Here is a 24,740-nt window from a genome sequence, read left to right as displayed (position 1 = left end):
GTACGGTGTAGTGTAGCCCCGTGTTTCACAGATGTATCTATTAATTTTTAAAAAAACCATCGTTTTTATTAACAACTTGGTGTATTGTTTTAATGTCAGTATTTTCCAAAGTGATACTAAAGATATCAACGCAATGTTATTGAAGATTGGATTGCATGACGCTTCTCAATTTCACAACGGATCATGCATGCATGAGATGTACTTTGGAATATATTTACTAATATTCTTAAACAATTTCAATTAACTTATTGATATTGCATTTTAATGGGTAGTTCTGGTGTTCATTTCAAGTGACATTTGATAAAAAACGGGATCGTTATTGTATCAAGACATTTTACAAACCCTTGTCTTATAATAATGGTGTCTTGTAAAAGTTTTTTCCATGTTTCTAACAATAAAAAGGTCAAGAACAGTGATCAGTCTCATCAATCATATAAAGAATGTAAAATTGAGATAAGGACAAACACGGAGCCCTCGAAACACTAGATTTGGGATCAGGTAATTAGAAATAGTAAACATCCCCTGTTGTCAGAACGGCCTAACAGTAGTACAAAACACCATACTTTCGCGTACCAAATCATTTAAGAGACATAAATACAATATTTAGTTATTAATAAATTATATCACTGCTACATAGATATGGGAAGCTGACGATGGAGAAGTTGAAGTCATTCCGTTTGTCATAAGGTTGAGTTTTTATTTCGCCGTTAACTGATATGTTCAATAAAATATCCGAATATGAAGCTGATATGGAACACTGTGGTGTCTGTTATTTCGAGTTAACTGGGATATATCGAATTGATATATGAATGCTGAGGATAACATAACATATCATAATTCCTATAAGCAATACAAAATAGAGTTGGGAAACACGGACCCCTCGACACACCAAAGGTGGGATCAGGTGCCTAGGAGGAGTAAGCATCCCCTGTTGACCGGTCACACCCGCCGTGAGCCCTATATCTTGATCAGGTAAACGGAGTTGTCAAAGTTAGTGTGCCAAGAACAGCCTAACAATCGGTGTGAAACATGTCAGACAACATTTGATCCAAGGATAGGTTTTATTGGTAAACTAGATAGTTATAACGACCATAGAATTTACGAAATGCTGACTTTAAACGAGAGTGTTGAAACCCCTGTACCATCAACTTGTTTGTCAGTAGCTTGCCTCAATTTACAAACTGGCCATACGCAGAACGAGCTCTTGCGTATCGAATCAGTTGAGAGATATAAACACCATATGCAGGTGATAATTGACTATTCCTACATAAATATGGTTAAGTTGACGATGGAGAAGCTGAAATCATACCGTTTGTCAAGTTGAGTTGTTAGTTTACCGTTAAGATTTACTTTCAATAAGTGGACAACTCTGAGGTGTCCTACACAGGGATATATCGAATCGACATATGAAAGAAAGTAGATAAAACGTCGTCGATATATATATATATATATATATATATATATATATATATATATATATATATAATAAAAGTCAAGAAACACAAAACTCGAATAACATTTCACTGTTAGCGCTTTCGGCTTTAATGCCTCTTCAGACAGTTATAATATATATATATATATATATATATATATATATATATATATATATATATATATATCCAAATTGTGTTTTTAAAAAAATCACAGTGTCCGGTATAAAATATTAAAAGAAATAGAATAAACAGTACACAAAGTTAAAATTTTAACGCAAGCGCTTTCATTTTATAATCCTCAGGCATTACATTTTAAAATGTAACGCCTTTTATATATATATATATATATAAGGCGAAGATAACGAACAGTGATCAATCTCATAACTCCAAAACGCAATACAAAATAGATAGTTGGGCAAACACGGACCCCTGGACACACCAGAGGCGGGACCAGGCGCTCATGAGGAGTATGCATTCCGGTTGACCGGTCATACCCACAGCGAGTCCCATATCTGGATCAGGTAAACGGAGTTATTCGTAGTCAAAAACAAGTGTGCCAAGAACGGCCTAACAATCGGTATAAAACACGTCAGACAACAGCAGTTTATATATATATATATATATATATATATATATATATATATATATAATAATAATAATAATAATAATAATAATAATAATAATATTTGGTTGACTGATTGACTGATCACTATATATGACTATTTCCGTTTTCCATTTATGATGTCAAAAAGTCTAGTCTTAAATTTATCGTGAGGAGTCGTCGTGTGAAGTGTAATATATTCATATAGACAACAAAGCACTAAAATGATCTACGACACGAACAACAATATTGTCAAATTTTCGGGACGAACTGTCCCTTTTTCAGGAGAAACGAAATTAATTCCATAATGTGGCCAATATTAACAGAGAATAATAACAAAACAACAAAAAACTACATATAAATACACCTAGCACTAAAACTACACTAAATCTACAAAATTATTTATACAGCAGAGTACATGTCTTTTGTTTTAGGCTTGCCAATCAATGCTAAGAGCGGAGCGATTTAGGACATGTCCTCTTCGTCCAAAGAGCTGATTGTGCATCAACGTTTTTATAATTCTTCACAACATACATGTACCACAGACGGATTGGGGATAGAGATTGGAATATGATTCAACAGGGGTAGAAGTAATGTTTTGATAACTGTAATCTTGCCAATGAGGATGTCTATTCCTTCACTGATTTAGAAAGGATTCGATTTTTATTAACTTTGGATCATAATTTAGCTAAAATAATTGTTTAATTCAACATCAAAAATTATTCCTAATAGGGAGAATTTAGTAATTCTCCAATTGAGATTTCTGTTGAGTAATAAAACATAATTACTATATTTTTGGAGTCAATCCATACGGTGTGAGTTTTAGGATAAATGATATATAAGTCAGATATTTCTGAAAATCTCTGTAATGTCTTTAGAGTTGGGAAGTACCAACAGGTTTTTGATACGTGTTTGAACTTTCTAGTTAAAATTTGATTCGTCATGTTCTCCATTCTCTATATCAACAATCCCGACTGGACAGGCTTTTAACAATGAATTACAGCACGATCGTGTTTTCTATCAATACTCGCCATAATGATAAATGAAGCTTCATTTATCTGCTGGTTATTATTAGAATAGTTAGACAGGGGCCATTTTCTCACTGAATCTAACATTGCTCATCGATTTTCCAATTGAAATAAAATAAATGATGCATAAGACATATATTCTGCAGCATGCATTTCCAGCTTTGTTGCTTTTCTGAGAAAAAAACCCACCAGTCTGCTTCGTTATTGAAATATAATCTACCCCGCTTCTGTTATTGAATTATAATCTACCCCTCCCGTCTCCGTAAATTGTTCTACATCGTCTGTCTAGACGCGAGAAAGCTAGCGCCTAAAATTGGTCACAAGTAGTATTCCTCTGATAGGACAACTTGATGTAACCTGTAACCTCGATTATTTTGTATTGCTTATAGGAGTTGTGAGATTGCTTATAGGAGTTGTGAGATTGATTACTGTTCCTTGTCTTTATCTTTTATTGTGAAGAATGTGACAAAGAAAACCAATATAAAATGGTGCTACTTTCTTGTTGATGTAGAATGTAAACATATGAAATAGGGTTGTCCAAGAATGTTTTCACTTAAATTAAATTTAAAAAGTGCAGTTTTAAAAGGTCGCGGATGGCATTTACGGAGATAGTAGTGTGGAAGCGACCAAATAGGTTAAAATGCTTATGATTGCAGCGTTACAAAAATGTCAAACTGGCTTGAGGTTTGGCTTGTATTTACCAAGTACTTTCGCTGATAACACATTGTAATTAATGCGCATTACTCTGATTTTTGTATATTTACATTATCATGGCCTATATCAAAATAGTTTTCAAAGAATTGCTTCAGTCGATATAAAGATACAAATAGCGTATGTCCACAAAGTCTTAGGACAGCTCTCGTGCCATCTACTCCAGACTTATATATTGCTGACGTACAACTTGAACAGATTATGAGTATTGTAGACTCCAAACCTATTGCTGATGAAAGGTGAAAATAACGAACAGTGATCAATCTCATAATTCCGACAAGCAATGCAAAATAGAGAGCTGGGCAAACACGGACCCCTGGATATACCAGAAGTGCGATGAAAATATTACCCATCATTGGAAACTTTTAAATCCGTTTATCTTAGAATTTTTTTTCATTCCGGAAGTTAAAACCATATAGATTTGTTTTTTATTATTTTCAGTTTGATTTTTATTTGTTTACTTATTTTGTTTTATTTTCAGTTTTAGATATGTAAATAGCATACATGTATGTATACAACATGCCTTCATATACTATTCTATATTGTATCTGTATAATACTGCTGTCTGTATATATGTTTTCAGGACCACAATGTAAATTAGTTTTAAACTAATTGTGCTATCCTGTTTAAATAAAGGACATTATTATTATTATTATTATGAGGTGCCCAGTGGTGCACTGATGTACGGTGTGAACAGATTATGATTATGATAAACTCCATACTTACTTATTACTGATGTACAATGAAAAGGTGAAGATAACGATAAGTGTTCAATGTCATAAATCCTATAAAGAGTACATTGAATTAAGGATGAACACGGACCCCTGGACATACCAGAGGTGGGAACAGCTGTCTAGAAAGAGTAAACATTCCCTGTCGATCGCTGACACCCACCACGAACCCTCTATCAATGTCAGGTAAACGGAGTGATTCATAGTCAAAATCAGTATGTAAAGAATGGCATGGAATGAAATACATCAGACAGCATTTGACCCAATGACCTCAGTTGATATAGAAAATATTTCAAAAAATATTTGTTTCTCTTTACCATCTAGAAAAATCGTTCTCTTTCTTGGAAATTTGGCATTTGACTAATGTTTCGTGTTCATAAAGAGACAAGAATGTTCATATTTAACATATGACAGACATGATGCTGATGTTTGGAAACCAGGCTATAGTATACGTATGTGGAATAAATCAAACCAGGTTAATTTAGGCAGAATTCAAAGTAGGAGTATATCATTTATTTCACATTTTGAAATGTCACCTTTTTATCAATACAACCAGTCCCGGTAGCCTAGTGGCGAGGGAAATTGCTTAGTAACCGGGAGACCCAGGTTCAACTCTTGATGTAAAAACCGTGCCAAGCTAGTGACTGTTCCTTCGCCAAGCACTCAGCATTTGAAGTGAGGGTCACAGGTCTTTTGGTTATGAACTTAAAAACCGAGGTCCCATGTCACATTAGCCCTTGGTACGATATACATGTAAAAAGAAACCTCACTGTTACGGCTATGCATAGGTTATAGGAGGCACTTAACCTAACGCTGGTGACATCTCTACATGAATAATTCTCAGATGGGACGTAAAACAATATATGGATATTACGTATATTTGCTTTTGACCTCTTATGAACTCAACTCTCTTCTAGATGATACACCCAAGAGAGGAAAGCTTACAGGAGTGTTTTTGCACCAGAGTTTTTTAATTTACTCAATATGATTCAGACCTAATTCAAATTACAGTTAAAGGTATGAAAATCATTAAGCTCCTCGACAGGAAGAAACTCTAAGGAACACTTATCTTAATTTGTCATTAATTTTCATCGTAGATTGTGTCAAACAGAACAACTAGTATTCACTTGTATTGTGGTTTGAACAATGTTGGTTCGTTTCAGCAAACATTTCTTTGAAGAAAAAAACTTTCATGTGAATTAAAATTTGAAAGTTTTACCAATATTGTAGAATTATACATTTGCTTCAGAGAGATATTTCTAAAAGAGGGATGATCGTGGTTGAAGTTCTGAATTCAAAGAATAATTTTAAAAAAATCTTCATGGAACCTTACGGGGTTCGGTAGTTAAAGTATGTCCAATGACTTGAAGAACTGGGTCATCCAATGGCTAACATGAGTAGGTATGATAGTACAATGTCGAAGTCTGTTCATATTTCAAAGAAAATATTGAATCAATACTGAAGTAATATTTTGACATTGTCAGATACTGTTTACTTGGAACCTATTCAGTTTTGTACATACATAGTCATCTTTTTTTCATTTCAAAATATGTATTAGTAGACAGAAATGATACATCACATGTAATTCAAATATTACAGACGCACGAATTTTTAATATTACAGACACATGTATTTTTAATATCATCGACCTGGTGGTTTAAATCATTTTGATTTTAACAAACGTCATTCAGATTTCGCAAGTGGATATGCAATCACGTCTGCCAGTAGGACTGGAATGTTTGAATTGTGACTTAAAAAGTAAATAACCACAATCTCATCGAATGGAGCGAAGTATAGCATATCTTGTCATTGGGGTTCTGCTGACTTACCAACTTAAATGTGAGTATTCAAGTTTCTCATATAGTGATTCTTTTTTCAAATGCTCTTTCATGGACTGATAATGTTTTTGTCTCTTAACATTATTTGCAACATTTAATCAAATCAGCAATTAATATACAGTTTGGAAAGAGATAATTAAACTTTTCAAATACAAATCATAGTGTACATTTATTAGATAAAACTGAAAAGATGTAGCGGAATAAGACAGATTCTTTTTATCATTACTTAACGTCAAAGTAACGTCAAAATGGTGCAACGTTATCATGAGCTATGCTGAATTTACATCTATATTATTTATACATATCATACCAACATATGATTTTCATTTTACGAAAACATATACCATATGAAAGAATTTTAAGGAGCATTATCCATTTTGCGAACAGGCAGATTTTGGCCCTAAACAACCTAGTTCTTTTGCTTTGAATTGCAAGCTATTTACGAGATAAAACCAAAGCTTTTCAAAGTGTCAGAATTCAGTGACTTTATAACATTGTGGAAATAATGAACACCAAAGTTACTTCAGTTTGTACCTCTGCTTATAATTTACCTGTATTCAAGTAATTAAAGAATCCGACTGATAGATAAAATCCAAAAAACCGGCTATAATAACATGTCCATGATTCATTACAGTGAATAAAAGACACAAGCAACGTTTGCCAATTTATTCATATAACAGCAATGGTACATTCGGGATATACTAAAATGGACAATATCAGCCGCATGTGAAAAATTTTGTTGGGTAAATGGGGAGTCACCCAGTGAGCCAGTTTAACTTAACTTGTAAGGGATACACTGGGGGGGGGGGGGCGAGTAAAACATTCAGTGCTCAGACCTGAACGGACGACAGAGTTCTAAGGAGGTAAGCGAGACCCGCCCTTCTAATTCTCCTGCAGTGCTACCTGGTATGTAGATTTTCATGTTGGACATAAACCCCTAACATGCATCAGACTGTAGCATTCCCTCACTGACATGAGGTGGATGTGGCCCCAACTGTCCCCGTTGGTTGCCCCACTATCAGTTTAATTGTTTTAACTTCTGCGACTTTTAGTACTGAAAATTGTCCCCTGTTTTAGAAGCGACAGTCTAATTAATTAGACTCAAATATCAACAATTTGACTTAAAATTAAAAATTCACGATAACATTTAAAAAGTTTGTATCAAGGCACTCCATCCCGAATGGCAATGCAGTTACACTGGGTGTGGTCCAGGCTTCACCATTTACTGCATCAAGGTAATCTGTTGGGAGTCTTCATCTGTTGCGAACCTGTGAAAGAGAAGGAAACAGCAGAACCAAGAGGAAACAACATGTATATACAAATTGAAAATGGGGGAGGGTGGGTGGGTGCTTCGGATGGAAAAAGTGTAATGAATGGGTTCGATCACAGGGAGTACCGAGTGTGACGTAGTGCATTCAAATTAACTTGTACCATGTAGCCACTAAAGTCACGTAGACCCGACCTACAGGGTGTATCAAAATTAATACGGACTATTTTATATAAACTCAAATAATTTCGATTATCTATTGTCAACTCTGTTGGCCGAGAATTGACAGTGCGATTATTGTACTCACTTCCAAAAGAGTTTTATACACAGTGCTTTAGCTCTTTATTCAACCTGTACCTGTACAGTTTCACAAATTGTGTTTAGTTTTCTTGCACATTGAAATTATGGATTCTCCACAAATCTGAAATGCTATCCGATAGCAGATTACTGGAATGAGTGAAGCAGGTGTGTCATTAAGACACCTTTCCCAAATAAATAACATCAAACTGTATGACTTTTCAAAACATTACACGATTAATACTCACAATAAAGTAAAGGCTATACTTTTTGACGTCATAGACAGATGCTTCTTCAATAAAACTGGAACACGGAAATCTTAATATCTTGTGATCAGTCATCTAAAAATTAACTTCGTAAACACAATTCTGATTCTACGCACAGTACTGTAAGGTTGAAATTAAAAAGATGCTGGAGTTCCTAATTGACAATCTTCTATGTAGTCTTTGAATCTAAGATCTTCCAACAATGTGTTGGAATTCTCATGGGCACGAATTGTCCTTCTTTATTGACTAAAAAAATTTCATACTCTTACGAGGCATAATTTATTCAAAAGCATCTACATGAGAAGAAAAATAGCTCTTGCTACGGCCTTTGACTCGACATTTAGATACATCAATGACGTTTTATTTATTAGCAATACTCATTTTCATTCACATGTCGATTCGATATATACTAGTGAACTCGAAATAAAAGACACTACAGTCTTCCACATCTGTTTACTTAGATATTTTAAGGAACACAGATGTTAATGACAAACTAACAACTTAACTTTATGACGAACGGCATGACTTGAGCTTTTCCACGATCAACTTCCCTTATTTATGTAGCAATATTCCATGATCAACTGCATATGGTGTATATGTCTCTCAACTGATTCGATGCACAAGATCATGTTCTACATATCAGTTTTTAGATAGAGGCAGGCTACTGAGAAATAAGTTGATGGTGCAGCTGGGGTTTTCATAGTCCTGTTTAAAGTCAGCATTTCGCAAATTCTTAGGTCGTTATAACGTTCTAATTAACAAAGAAGTCAAATGCTGACTGGCATGTTCCATAGGAATTTTTAGGCCGTTTTTGCATACTAATTTGACTATGAGTTACTCAATTTACTTGATCGAGATATAGGACTCATGGCGGGTTTGATTGTTTTATAGGGGGTGCTTACGACTGACCACAATGCAGGAGGTACGCAATGGTGTCAAGCTCGCCAACATTGGAACCTAACCTCTTGGTCCATTGGTCGGACGAGAGTTGCTTTTTGATACTTATCACAGGTGCGAATACCTGTTTGGAGGCAACCTAGAACTGCATATATATGCTGAACGAAATATTGTATAAACGATGCCGTTTGTAGGGGGGTTAGTTATGGTGTGGGATTATGTTTTCAATGTCTGTAAGCTGGATCTTATCACAGTTAGGGGCAACCTTAATGCACAAAAGTGTTGTGCCTCATTTTGATAATCAACCACTTCGACCAAGGCCAGTGTTTCTAGCCAGACCACATTGTGTTGGTACTGTACAGAGTGTTCTGTATAGACTCAGTTGCGACACAAATATTAAAATCAGATCTTTTGATCGGCTCACGTAGATCGCTAAAAAGGATATGAAGTAACCCAATAGAGGGTCATATCCGCATGACCTTTCGTTAAGCCAATCAAATACACACTGTAAGATTTCTGTCAGCGATGTTCTCCTATAACACTTGTGTCAATTTATATACGTTAAAGATGACGGTGCCCATGATCGGAGCTGCACATCTGTCAAAACATGCAATGTAATTCTCTGTATTCTTTGGGAGTTTTCCGTAAGGGATCAAAGTTCAATAACACAGAGTGATGTGCGATCGTTTCTCAAGAAGTACTAAACCATGAACTATAAAATTTTTAGATAAGTCTTAAGACAATTATTTTTTGCCAGCAGGAAAATCAATAGGACTTTCCATAGAAAGGTGGATTCCCCTAATAAATACTTTTACACGTTGTGTTTTAGCGGTATTAAAGTGATAGCATTAAAAATAACGTCAAACATGAGCATTGTCATCTTATCAAGTTTGAATTAATCATCACACTTAGACTAAGAGAAGAAAAGCTGGCTATTTTTTCCAGTTGTATATTTCAGTTTTACAAGTGAAATCGGATTTAGCTTGTTTTCTTTCTACGTCAGGTCAAATGTTTAATTTGGAAAAATATCGTGTTTTCATTCAACATCAGGTGAAGTCTGTAACTTGGGGAGGTCGTATAGGAAGACAACCACAGCATCCTCGAGATATACCTATCAAAACTCAAAACCACTTACACCAGATAAAGCCTTGGATGAATCATATTACATCCATTCGGACGATTGTTTCAGCTCAAACGATGAACATACCAACACTTCTGCTTGGTGGGAAGTGACTTTTCGGTGTATCTCAAAAATCTTTCAGATTAACCTTGTCTTCAGGGAAGATTGTAAGTATATTCTGCAAGTGAAAAAGAACTTTGTTAAATGTTTTAAGCATTTATGGACCTTTTATTCACTGATTAGAAACTTATTCAACAACCAGGATAATATTCATTCAAGGATATTTATTAATGGATGAGGATTTTTATGCAAGTGCAGGTAATGTGCTTGCTTGAATATAACTAAAACAAATCAAGAATACAAATCTTAAATGTTTGGTAAAATATCTAAATATGTAGTTTTTAAAAACCGAATTTGGACTATACAACCCGCGAATTTACCTTCAGAAGTGCCTTTGCATTAATCGAATGTTTTTGTAATGAAGAGGAGAGAGCGAGGAGCATGTTTGTCTCTTCAGATTAGTAAACCTGTCAATTTTTCAAGAAAACATATCAGAATTGATCACTATGTAAATTTACATACGAAAATACGATTGGAATTTTCTATGTTTTATGGTATTTAAGGACTTTCTATACACTGATTTGAAAAAGAAAACATTTTCAATGACCAGAATAATATTCATTAAAGAATGAATATTCATTAATGAATAAGGATTCCGGGAAATTAAGTGTTTGGTAAAACATATACACATGTAGTGTTTAAAAACCGAATCTGAACTATACAATCCGCAAGTTGAACTTCAGAGGTGGTTTTGCATGAATCCAAACCAGCTGAAAATGTTTTGTAATAAAGAATTGATAGAACGAGGAACTATTTTGGCTCTTTTCAAATTAGTAGACATGTCAAATTTTCAAGAAAACAAACAAATCCAAATTGGTCACTATGTAATGCTACATTAACATAGGAAAATACGATTGGGTTTTTAGGTGTTTTATCATAATTTCGTAGATTCTCCAATCTATCGTTTTTGCACTGACTGTGTCACTTACTGTAGCTGAATATGCGCTAAACCTTTCACTCATGTCTTTTATAGTTGTCCGCCATGCTGGTTATTACCTCTTCATAACAAATCAGACAGTGAACGCTAGTGACTTGATCCATCTTGACCCTGTGTACCATGACGAGGAACCAAGTCCAAGCCAACAGAACACCATCATATTCCCTGGGGGGCACAGTGGTGTTCAGGTGTATCTCTACATCAACCATTCCAACTCTAACACCACCGACCCCCCCATCATTGAGCCATGTGAGGTGGAAATTTACGGTAATCGTCTTCTATTTTATATATATTTCATTGAGTCAAATTAGGATTGGAGAGCAGGCCATAAACAAATAACCGTCCTTTCCATATATAATTAGTCGTCTTTTTTCTGAATACTTTTCATTGTAAAATAATTAACATTGTATAAGTCTTATTGCTGTGCAGGTCTACCCGTATCTATGGTGACTTTTCCCCATGACTCCATCTTATTCTAGCAAAACCCCAGAGCTACGTCTTCGTACATACATTTTGTGTTTCTACTCAAATTTAATTTAGCAAAGTGGTCAATTTGAATATCTTCCATGATTTTAAAGTTTCGTGAAATTGATAAATTTTGTGTATTCGTAATTGCTATACATTGTAAAAACGCCCTATGATGAAGTGAAGATAACGAACAGTGATCCATCTCAAAACTTCTATAAAGGATAGGGCAAACACGGACCCCTGGACATACCAGAGGTGGAATTTATGCTTAAGAGGTGTAAGCATCCCCTGTTGACCGATCATACCTGTCGTGAACCCTATATCTTGATCAGGTAAAGGAAGCAATCCGTAGTCAAAATCAGTATGTAAACAATGGTCTAACATATAGGAGTTATGAGATTGTTCACTGTTCGTTATCTTTACATTTCATCAGACAGCATTTGATGATAGTTTATATTTCCGATCATTATCCCAATGGTTCTTTCAAAATTGTCTGGACCAAATTCGTCTTAACTTTATCAATTATGTTAGTACGTGCGTCTTACCCGTAGTCGTGGTCTTTCATAGGTATATGGACACTACGATTCAGTGTCGCTTGCGTTTAATGTTTATGACAAACGTTCTTAGGACAGTTGTGAAAATATTGTACGAATTCAGGTGTTTAGTGATGGAAAATGATGTTATTTGCTTTTCAGCGTCGTAGGCAGGACACTTTCGTATATCTGCCGCACGATGCCTCAAAGCTTCCTATGTCTTTTTTACGACAAACCAACCAACCTAGCAAAGTTTTGGGGTAATTTTACTCGCAAATCGTTATGATTTTCAACATAGACGACAGTTCTGCGATTATCCTACTTTAAATGGTACACCACCATGCATTCTTTCTGCAATTGTCTTGGGTTTTTATACGACAATCCCACGATGGTTGTCAGAATGTTGCATGATCAATCTCCTGGCTATTTGCCTACCCTACATTTGTAATATTGCTAAAATATTAAAGGTTTGATTGAACATCGTATTTTTTAAAAGGATGAGTATTCTGAAGGATGATGTTGAAAAATTACATTCGGTCCGATGGAACTCATATAGTTGGGATGAAATATCAAAATTAATAATTGTGTAGGAACGATTTGCGTATGAATTATTCCAAAAGGCATACCTACGGAATAAATGGAACGAAACTGCAACTAATGAAAGTAAAGAAAAGAGCTACAGCTGTTCTAATATTGTCAATGTACACGAGTGTACCGGGTACTGTACCGGTCGTGGTAGCCTTAGTGGTTAGGGCGATGCTTCACAGCTGGGAGGTTCTGGGTTTGATTCTTGGTCCCGAGGCCGCCTTAAACCTAAGACGTTTAACATAAGTAGCGACTGTTCCTTTGCCAAGTGCCCAACATTTGAAATAAAAATCACGGATGCTTAGGATATGGCATTAAACACAGAATCACGTTTATGATAGTTTTTCCGTTCAAAACAAATTCATATTCTAAAAATGAATACAAAAAAGTGCTTACATTTAAACATTAAAATGCTTTTTGTTGTTTTATCGGGTAATGAAGGTAGCTAGCTTTGCAGAAAAATCATAACCAGCGAAATTGTTTTGCAATGATTGCTTCATGTACTTTTATCAACCATTTTAACTTTGAAAGAAATTTAAGGGGAAAAAATCAGAAAATAATAAATGCAATTATAATGATTTTTCGTTCAGGTGTCTAAGTTATTGAAAAAAATGATAAAATGTTATAAATCTGTAGACTCCCTACATTTCTAAGTTATGTAAATTCAGAGCAAAAGAAGTAGCAAAAAAACCCAATACAAACTGTTTTGTTCACAGGGCATTGGACATCAGCCCTTTACTAGAGATATAAAAATCACATGTCATACCCGTTTCAATGACATAGGTTCACAGGAAAGGTAAGGACTTATTGAAACTGATGTTCATTTGAATGCATGCCTGTATTTTTCAGGCTGTGTTGAGGGAGACGTCAATGAATCATGCGCCTGCGCAAATGCAACAATAGGTGGACAGGGTCCTGGTGAGTCTTGATAACGTCTGTAAGGTATTGTCGTACTGTTTTAGACTGGTGCAGGTGTTGGTAGATTCCACAAGTGTAGGTTAATAGAGAATATTGTATATATGGACTTCATTCGAGAGAAAGCTTTCCTTTGTATCTGGTTGAATTGATGGATAACTCGATCCTTCATTCGTTCGTTCGTGAAAGAGAGAGCGTCACAGGTTATGACTGCGAACATTAAGGAACACACAAAGAGATTCCTTGTGGCATATATGACTGGGAGTTCCATGCACGTATTGAGACAAGAAAGGGGAGTTTTGGTATGCCGAGGTGCTTGCTTATGATTCAAGGAAATCTCTTTGTGTGTACCTTAATGTTGGCAGCAGTGGGTATGCGACATGATGGTGACAGGACCACTAGGGTGTTCACAATCCTATACATCATCTCCCCCCACTACTGTTGGGCGTCTTTAACATGTTTTATGTCGCTTATATTTCCTCTCTATACGCCATGATAGGTCGCTCTAAAGTAGTGCAATTCAGGGTCTTGGTGTTCATTTGGAAATATTATTCTGCAAAAATTCTCAGGTGGAATTAGCTTTATGGCAGACTTGTCCTACATGGTGGTTCCAAGATAGTTTCTGATGGATTTGCTATTTTCCTTCCTTTTAATTGGTGGTTATGTATAGTATACGGGACTCTATATGGAGATCGTCTACTGGTGATATGTAGAATATCTTACTTGTGTGAGTAAAATTCGATGAGCTAATCCTTCTTCCATTGTTGTAATGAACCTTGAACTTTGCTTGCATTCGAAGGTGATGTTATTTCCGAATAGAGGCTGTAATTACCAGCAAAGAGTCTCACTTTTGATGATTTCGACAGATACTCTGGTAAAGCGTTCATCAATAATAAGGATAAGAGAGGTCGTAAGACACTGCCATGTGATACTTCTGATTTAAATGATGCTGATTTCGAAGCGCTACCTTCTAGTACAACTCTATGTTCCTTTTCATTCCTGAAGTCAAATATCTAGGTATGGGTGTTTCCTCTGATGCCATAATGATGGGATTATGCAGACATTCTTTACTGACTACCCTAAGGAAGGCCTTTGAAAACTCTAGCAGTATAGCATCATTCCATCTGTTTGTCTCTTGTTGTCTGCACTTCTAGCAAAATCCTGGAGAGTACTGATTAGTGGAGTTTCACAGGATATCTTCTTCCCGAAGTCATAGCACACATCTGTCAGGACGTTCAGTCGATCACATTGTTGCATGATGCTACTGCAAATGATGTACTCCATGACTTTGCAAAACCAGATGTTAAGGACACTGGTCTGTTATTAGCTGCAAATTCTTAGTATCCTTTAAAAACAATTGGTGTAACTCCTCCTAGGCACCTGATCATATGTAATCATTATAGTCTTTCTAACAGTATGTTCTCGTTGCCTTCTTAAACAGTTGGTATCGTCTCTTTCCCTTTGATGATTATTTCTCAACTGCCTTCGTGAAGCATTTTAGTCGACCGAGTTTTTTAAAATCTGTCTGTTTGTGCATTGCTGGTTAAATCGACTGTTGCTCATTTTAGATGGAACAAATTCGTCTGTGATGGTGGATAGACTTTTGAATGATTCTATTTCAAATGTTGTTAATGCCAGATGTTATATCAAAACTGTTTACATTCTTTTCTAAGATGGCAATTTCTGTGTTCATCGTGATGGTATAGGCATGTTTCCACACATAAATTTTTCCTCATAATTTGTTTGCATTTAGATACATGAATCGATGACTCTAAGAAAACGAAATAACAGTTCGTCCAGGGGTCCATGCTTGCTCAACTATCTATTTTGTATTGCTTATAGGAGTTATGAGATTGATCACTGTTTGTTATATTTACCTTTCTTTTTATCGTGGATGAGTTTTGGAAAACACTGTTCGTTATCTTCACTTTTCATATAATACCTAATGATTTATAAGGAAGACACCAAAGATGTTGCTGAGGCAAGTGGGGAATAAAACTTCAAGACTGTAGATCTGACTGATGTCTAAAAACCAGATGTTTACTATCTAATTGAATTAAACTTTACACTGCATTTAGTAGCTCATTGAAATAAAGTATGGAGATATTGCGAACCTGAAGGGTATATTGCAAACCTGATTGATATATAAGCATCGTCATGTAGTGTTAAGCTGGTCTTAGAAGATGTCAGTGTGTGTTCAGGATAGGGGTTTGAAATTTCCATTCCCATTGGAATATACTTAGGTGAGCAATGCAGTCAATGGGTCATTTACCTTTGAAATACTTTTTATTACTGTATTACTTAGAATTTCGATTGTGTATTTCTCACAAATGTATATGTAAAATTATAAAAAATATAATTTCACAATGAAATAAAGGTATGTTCTAAATTTGAAGCTAAGGGAAATGATCAATTATTTTGAAATTCTATATTTGATAGATCTTTGGCAAACCAATGTGGTATTTCCAACAGGATCGCTTTCACTCACTTGTGATGACTACTACTTGTCCATCATGAATATGTCGGATTTTCATGTTGATGAATTTTTACGAATACTAGAAGCGTGTGATGGAAAACAACATTGTTCATTCAATAGCAGCTCCCATATACAAAATAAAACACTGATATTCTATTGTCAGGGTAAGTAAAATCAGACAATATTACTATACAACATAAAACACTGATGTTCTATTGACAGGGTATGGAAATCAGACAATGTTTAGTAACTATACAACATAAGACACTGATGCTCTATTGTCAGGGTAGGTAAAATCAGACAATGTTTAGTAACTATACAACATAAAACACTGATGCTCTATTGTCAGGGTAGGTAAAATCAGACAATGTTTAGTAACTATACAACATAAAACACTGATGCTCTATTGTCAGGGTAGGTAAAATCAGACAATGTTTAGTAACTATACAACATAAAACACTGATGTTCTATTGTTAGGGTAGGTAAAATCAGACAATGTTTAGTAACTATACAACATAAAACACGGATGTTTTATTGTCAGGGTAGGTAAAATCAGACAATGTTTAGTAACTATACAACATAAAACACTGATGTTCTATTGTCAGGGTAAGTAAAATCAGACAATATTACTATACAACATAAAACACTCACGTTCTATTGACAGGGTAGGTAAAATCAGACAATGTTCAGTAACTATACATATCGATGACGTGTTTTGTCTATTAACAATAATAGCTTTCATTCATATGTCGATTTGATATATCCCTGTGAGCTCGAAATAAAGGACTCCACAGAGTCGTCCACTTCTGCTTCATACTTAGATATTTTATTGAAAGTAGACATTAACGGCAAACTGACAACTCAACTGTATGACAAACGGGATAATTTCAGCTTCTCCATCGTCAACTTCCCATATTTATGTAGCAATATTCTATTATCACCTGCATATGGTGTTTATATATCTAAACTGATTCGATATGCAAGAGCTTGTTTTGCGTATAGTCAGTTTTTAAATCAAGGTAAGCTACTGACAAACAAGTTGATGGTACAGGGGTTTCAACAGTCTCGATTGAAGTCAGCATTTTGCAAAATCTATGGTCGCTATAACGATCTAGTTCGTCAATACAACCACTTATTGGGTCAAATGCTGTCTGACGTGTTTCATACCGATTGTTAAGCCATTCTTGGCACACTGATTTTGACTGCGGATAACTCCGTTTACCTGATCGGGATATAGGGCTCACGGCGAGTGTGACTTGTCGACAGGGGATGCTTACTCTTCCTAGGCACCTGATCCCACCTCTGGTGTGTCCAGGGGTCTGTGTTTGCCCAACTATCAATTTTGTATTGCTTATAGGAGTTATGAGTTTGATCACTGTTCGTTATCTTCACCTTGCATTTAACCACCGAGTTTGTATCTCTGCTGGTGGACAGTCTGTCCCCGAGGATACTTGTCGCTCGATATATGTTCTTTCATGAATATACACAATAACGAAACAATATAAAAAGTATAAAAAGGTGTCACTCTGTGGAGTCTATAAGGGACACAGGCTCCTACAGATCGGTTGGTGTCCCTAGGATTATCCTTCGAGATATCAAAGATTTGTCTTATGTAAAATCGTCAGATTGTCAGCTTTGGTACAGAAACCAAAATTCTTATACCCAAATTAAAGACTGTTATGTTCCTTTAAGAGATATTTTTTATAATTCCTTTTCAGACCCCATGTGTTCAACCTCAAAATCTTCTGCAAAAAATTGCAAAACCTGTGATATACTGATCACTAAAAATTCATTTAGTAGTAATCTAACTGGACCTAGTTTCTGTACAAAACTTTTGATTATCTGACTTGTAAATCTTCTAACGTTGTCTACACCATTGAGTGTAACCTGTGTGGCTTAATTTATGTGGGACAAACCAAGGGTTCACTTAATAAAAGAATATCGGGGCACAGATTTCAAATTAATAATGGTTGTAACCAACTTCTTTACAAGCATTTTAATGCACCGGACCACTCCATCTTGTCCGTGTTTGCCCAACTATCTATTTTGTATTGCTTATAGGAGTTATGAGATTGATCACTGTTCGTTATCTTCACCTTGCATACAACCTAAAACACTGATGTTTTATTGACAGGGTATGTAAAATCAGACAATGTTTAGTAACTATAAAACACTAATGTTCTATTGCCAGGGTAGGTAAAATCAGACAATGTTTAGGCACTATACAACATAAAACACTGATGTTCTATTGACAGGGAAGTTAAAATCAGACAATGTTTAATCACTATACAACATAAAACAATGATTTTCTATTGACAGGGAAGTTAAAATCAGACAATGTTTAATCACTATACAACATAAAACAATGATGTTCTATTGACAGGGTATGTAAAATCAGACAATATTACTATACCACATAAAACACTTATGTTCTTTTGTCAGGGTATGTAAAATCAGACAATGTTTAGTAACTATACAACATAAAACACTGATGCTCTATTGTCAGGGTAGGTAAAATCAGACAATGTTTAGTAACTATACAACATAAAACACTAATGCTCTATTGTCAGGGTAGGTAAAATCAGACAATGTTTAGTAAATATACAACATAAAACACGGATGTTTTATTGTCAGGGTAAGTAAAATCAGATTATATTACTATACAACATAAAACACGGATATTCTATTGCCAGGGTAGGTAAAATCAGACAATGTTTAGTCTATACAACATAAAATGCGGGTTCTATTGTCAGAGTAGGTACATCAGACAATGTTTAGTAACTATACAACATAAAACACTATTGCCAGGGTAGGTAAAGTCAGATAATATTCCTAGACAACATAAAACATTGATGTTCTATTGTCATGGTATGTAAAATCAGATTATATTACTATACAACATAAAACACGGATGTTCTTTTGCCAGGGTAGGTAAAATCAGACAATGTTTAGTAACTATACAACATAAAACACTGATGTTCTATTGCCAGGGTAAGTAAAATCAGATTATATTCCTAGACAACATAAAACACGGATGTTCTATTGCCAGGGTAGGTAAAATCAGACAATGTTTAGTAACTATACAACATAAAACACTGATGTTCTATTGACAGGGTATGTAAAATCAGACAATGTTTAATCACTATACAACATAAAACACTAATGTTCTATTGTCAGGGTAGGTAAAATCAGACAATGTTTAGTAACTATACAACATAAAACACGGATGTTCTATTGTCAGGGTAGGTAAAATCAGACAATATTACTAGACAACATAAAACACTGATGTTCTATTGTCAGGGTAGGTAAAATCAGACAGTGTTCAGTCAGTATACAACATAAAACACTGGGGTGGTTTTTTTTTGGCACGGTTATATTAGAAAATCAGACAATTTTCAATCAGAACCAGAAATGTTCTTTATTAAAAATCCGGTTTGACCCCCCCTCGCTCTCTTTCTCTCTCTCTCTCTCTCTCTCTCTCTCTCTCTCTGCATAATGTCGAGAAATCAATTTCATTTAAAAAAAACACGAGGGCATGAACTGCATCGCTTTACGCAAGCATTCTTTATGAAAAATGTTCCGGCGTGAAGCGTCGCAGATTATGACCTCAAGTATTTTCGAAACTGAAACTATTTTCGAATTGTTTGAAATTGACATTCTACTTTCTTTTCTGTCTGAATTCCCTGTTGTTAAAATAGACGTACTATATTCATCAAGGTTCATACTGACATTGTTCACATCTGCATCGTATTTATGAGGAAAAGTCCTTCGGATGAGACTGTAGTCTCAGGTACACAATGTATGAAATGTACAGTAATTGAGCATATGGTATGTACCAGAAGTAAACAGAAAATACCTCATGTACATACCATGATGCAATAGTACATATGTATTCAAAATTTAAGCTATTAAGTGATTTTGATATCGAAATCTTTCTTAACTGTTCGGTCAATTATTTGTTTTCTCTAGAAGTATTCTTAAATAAATGTATTGTATACCTCGTGACCTCTTTGCAATAAAGGTTGCAGAAGAACAATGCTACAAATCACAGTAAAATCAGTAATACTTGAGCATTTGAGAAAAAAATATTCTTATTCGTATATATGAATGATTCTTATATTGACTGATACGTAATGTAGAATTTCCCTGAATTGAAGATTATTTTAAATTTGCATTTTCAATTTTCAAGTTTTATGGTAGGAGTATCTATACATTTTATATCGCACAAGGGCACATATTGTTTTCACCATACATATAGATGAAATTTCGTAATACCTCTAGTACACGAGGAAGGATAACTAAAATGTTTCATACAGTAAGAAATTCTTTGTGTCGAAGTATTACATTCTCTACAGATAAATGTTCAAATGAAAACTACACAAACTCTCATCTTAACCGTACTGTGGTAGAAGGCTTGGGAATTGAATACCAACCAGCAGTCAGCGATTCATTTACTGCATTCCTAAAGTCACGTGTTTACGACTGTAAAGGACGACACATCCTAACCAGCGGAAATCTCACGCGTCAGTGTCAGGAGCACGACCGGTGGTCGGGGGAAGATCCAGTGTGCAATTGTAAGATATGTTTTATCTGATTAATGCTAATTCTTTAATAGTCATTTTTATTGTATGTTGTTTAACGTCCAGTTTGAGAAATTTTCCTTCAAATAGAAACGTCACTAGCTGGGGGGGGGAGGAGGTGACACTGAGTCGGAGTAATGAGGGTTCTTCAACGTCACTAGCTGTGGGTTATGTGACACTAGGTCGGAGCAATGAGGTTTCTTTATTATGCCAACGGTTACAGTAAGATGGGTCCTCCGTGTTAAAGGTCATAACCGAAATACCTGTTAAATGCTTTCAATACGGAGCGCATGGCAATGGAACATTCACTGCCTACGTTCAACAAATTTTGTTTGACGCGATCGCCATTACCACTAAATGTTTGTAAAACATATATGTCCCCTCAGTTGTGTCATCTGTACTCGTAAAAATGTTTACACTACCACAGTCAAAGCAAGAACGCGCCATGGCCATTACATGTACGGGCACGAGTAAGCTGTCATTGTGTTGCTTCTTTATCATATTTCGTCAAAGTATGATGAATTGTTAAAAGTGGAATATTCCCCTCTTCTTTGAAGGTCAAGCATACATCAATTGCATAGTTACCCTTCTTGCTGACATCAAATGCACGGAGTACCTCACTGCACTTGGTGGTCTTTTAAACTGAAAATCATCAGAGCTCTCTAATACTAGCGTCCAACCCATGCATGAAATAGCATCATTATCAAGAAAGGTCTTCGCAAGATATTGAGCAGATACCAATTGTTTACTGTACTGCATTTCACCTGCTGACTTTTGACCTTCTGACACTGAAAATCATTAGGAGCCATCTAATATTCATAATTAACCCACATATGAAATATAACAACCGAGCAATAGATTATCAAGATATTGGGAAGACCAATTGTATAGAGTACTACATTGCACCTAGTGACGTTTGACCTTTTGACCTTAAAAATCAATGGGGGTCAACTTCTACCAATGACCACCTTTGAATGAAATATTACTATCAAACAAAGGATTATCAAGTGCTTAAGATACCGAACAAACACCAATTGTACAAAGTACTGCATTGCAACCGGTGACATTTTACCTGAAAATAAATGGGGGTCATCTACTACCAATGATTAACTCATGTATGAAATATCATCATTATCAAAGAAAGAGTTCTCAAAATATTGGGCGGACACCAATTATACAGACTAATGCATTGCATTCTGTGACCATCGACCTGAAAATCGATAGGGGTAATCTTATACAATGCCCAACCCATGTACGGAATATCATCACTATCAAAGAGTTTTCAAGATATTGGGCGAACACCGATTGTACAAAGTATTGTATTGCACCCGGTGACTTTTGACCTTTTGACCTAAAAATCAATAGGGATCGTCTACTACCAATGTCCAACCCATGTATGAAATACATGTATCATTACTATCAAACAAAGGGTTATCAAAAATATTGAGCGGACACTAATTTTACAAGTGCTGCACTGCAATCAGTGACCTTTGACCTTTAAATCAAAATGGGTCATCTTCTACTCATAACCAATCCACAAATGAAATATGCTTACGATCAAGTGAATGTTTTTTAAATATTGAGCCGACATGTGGTTTACCGATCGAAAGGTGCAAAAGAATATGTTCATCTTCTTTAAAAGAGAAGGGGGGCACAAACCTTATCATATACTTTGAACCATACAGAGTAATATCATCAACAATACATTATACTTGTGCAGAGACAGAGACGATACAATTGTATGATATTTTTCATATCTATTACAATGAAAATTCATATTATTAAGGAATATGGAAAATTTTAGGTTTTACAATACATGTACAAGCAATAGTGTACAACACAATTAATTGAATATCCACAGTCACTTGTCAGCAGCCAGATCATGACAATAGCACTACTATCCGTCAGTCAAGATCTCCGATATATTTTGAGGACTATAGTGTGTCATACACATGCAGAAAACATCATCGTCACGTCCATGGCAATCTCACCAGAGTTTGTAACGGTAGTGGTGATTGGTCAGGAGAAAAACCTGTCTGTAGACGTAAGTACGTTGTGAAAAAGCTGAAATCCACATCGTATGTTGGTATATTGTATAATAATTCTCTTTCATATTTCAGGTTGTAAATGTCCATGTGATAGAGTAAAGACCCAATATTTCATCACAGACACAGAGGTCCTTCGAAAGAAAATAAATAAACTGAACAATGAATTGAAAGTCCACCGAAAAGACCTCTCCGCAACCGTGAGAACGAAGACCTGCGCAAAAGACGAAAGGAAGTCTTCGAAATATCTTGGTTTCATCACTGGAATAGGAATTACTACGGCTGTGTTGGTAATCATCGTTTGTAGTGACCTTCCATTGATGTACAGACAAGTCCGATTTGGACCTTACGCCTCTCGTACACGTTAAAGAAAGGTGATTTATCAACTTACGTACAACATCCTCTGTACGTAATAATTTAATTGCTTTAAAAATTCACAATCTATACATGATTTAGACATGCACTTTGCTGTTAGACGTTCATTATTGTTCTGTAACAGGAAAATATGAATGAATCAATAAATTCATCATAAAAATTATCTTAAAATGATAATTCATGCTAACCTCCATGTATTCAGTCCTTTACATATCTAGATGTGAAGTTCAACTCAATATCACAAAGTCAGCTTGAATCTCAAACTGACCAAGGATATTTTACCAATAAATAATGAAACTACTCTGTGAACCATGAAGAAAAACCTGTAACTTACCTAAAATATGACTGGCCATAAGGGACACATTTAAAAGTGCAAAGTTGTGAGATTTATTTCAGCAATGGAAAGCTGTCTGTGCCATCTTAATTAATTCGGATATATTGACATTTATTAACGTTAAACATGCATGTATGTAAGGGTGTAAATTAAACATTTTATTATTTCGACCGTGTAAGGATGCTCTATCACATAAGTAACTCGGCCAAACTCTTGAAAAACGAGACCGGTAACTCATATTTGTTATTTCATAAATATGTAGCTAGTGTTTACTACTACAACAACAACAACAAAACCCAACTAAAATAAGAAAATAAAAACAACTCTCTCTCTCTCTCTCTCTTTCTCTTCCTCTCTATAAAAAAACTTGTCTGTATTCCTACATGATCCTTGGTATGCATATATTGAACATATATTATGATATATACAGATTGTTTACAAAAAAAAAAAAGAAAAAGAAAAAAAAAAGAAGAAAAAAAAAAACAAAAGAAAAACAAAACGATTTTCCATATGCTAAAGAGCCAAGACAATCTGAGTTGCTCTTTGGTAATTTTTTGCATTATGAAAAGTGAAGATAACGAACAGTGATCAATCTTATAACTATGATTATTATCTATATTCATTGATTATCTATATTCATAAATTTTCGATAGACCTCATTTTCGATTACAGGAAAATTTAAAGAGACACTACAGCTGGTTTTGCGGGGGGGAAATAATAAAATTACAATTTTCGAAGAACTTTCTCAAATTTTGTTGCATAGAAATATAAACTTTGCAAATATAACACATTTTTAATGTTGAAAATTATCGTTTAAACGTAAAAATTAATACTTTTTGACGACCCTGAAAAATTACATTGAGACTCCTCCTTTCGGTCTGCAGACGCATGCGCGCAGACACTTAACAATGCAGCATGTCTAGTGAATGAAAGCGTACAATGGGTAGACTCAGAATTTTGACAAACTATGCGAGAAAAGGGGTTAAAATTGAACGAGATACAACTCATACGGATAAGGCTGATGGTATCTAGCAACGGGTAACATTACTTAACAACGGGTGATATCATAAAATTGTCATTAATAATTAGTTATCATTAATAAACGCGAATACGTGCATTGATATACAAAACATCGCATGATAGTGATTGATCAAGTGGCAACAGACGTAAGTTTTTCTGTTTT

The 24,740-nt window shown here is 35.1% G+C and overlaps 1 protein-coding gene across 2 annotated transcripts; it reads left to right on the top strand.

Annotated features, from left to right (window-relative positions):
* The first annotated feature begins 6,201 nt into the window (after positions 1-6,201).
* Positions 6,202-23,380, top strand: LOC130047378 (uncharacterized). 2 transcript variants are annotated; one of them, XM_056142186.1, is made up of 8 exons: positions 6,202-6,343; positions 10,120-10,356; positions 11,283-11,513; positions 13,682-13,750; positions 16,187-16,387; positions 20,579-20,797; positions 22,665-22,847; positions 22,924-23,380. In XM_056142186.1, exons 1-8 carry the CDS (start codon positions 6,286-6,288, stop codon positions 23,214-23,216), a joined length of 1,491 nt encoding a protein of 496 aa, XP_055998161.1. In that variant the 5' UTR covers positions 6,202-6,285; the 3' UTR covers positions 23,217-23,380. The 2 variants fall into 2 exon arrangements, with proteins under 2 accessions (XP_055998161.1, XP_055998162.1); XM_056142187.1 differs by lacking the exon at positions 22,665-22,847 and having other exon boundaries at positions 6,208-6,343.
* Positions 23,381-24,740: the final 1,360 nt, after the last annotated feature.

Source organism: Ostrea edulis, chromosome 6, assembly GCF_947568905.1.
Source record: "Ostrea edulis chromosome 6, xbOstEdul1.1, whole genome shotgun sequence".
Classification (NCBI taxonomy): Eukaryota; Metazoa; Mollusca; class Bivalvia; order Ostreida; family Ostreidae; genus Ostrea; species Ostrea edulis.
Note: the sequence above shows the minus strand (reverse complement) of the source record. Positions and strands in the feature narration are given on the sequence as shown.

What these genes read in the sequence shown, in the direction of transcription:
- LOC130047378 (XM_056142186.1), top strand. Translation starts at nt 6,286, where the DNA reads ATGGAGCGAAGTATAGCATATCTTGTCATTGGGGTTCTGCTGACTTAC. An exon ending in ATGTGAGGTGGAAATTTACG is followed by an intron (nt 11,514 to 13,681) that starts GTAATCGTCTTC and finishes TGTATTTTTCAG; the next exon opens with GCTGTGTTGAGGGAGACGTC. An exon ending in GGAAGATCCAGTGTGCAATT is followed by an intron (nt 20,798 to 22,664) that starts GTAAGATATGTT and finishes GAATATCCACAG; the next exon opens with TCACTTGTCAGCAGCCAGAT.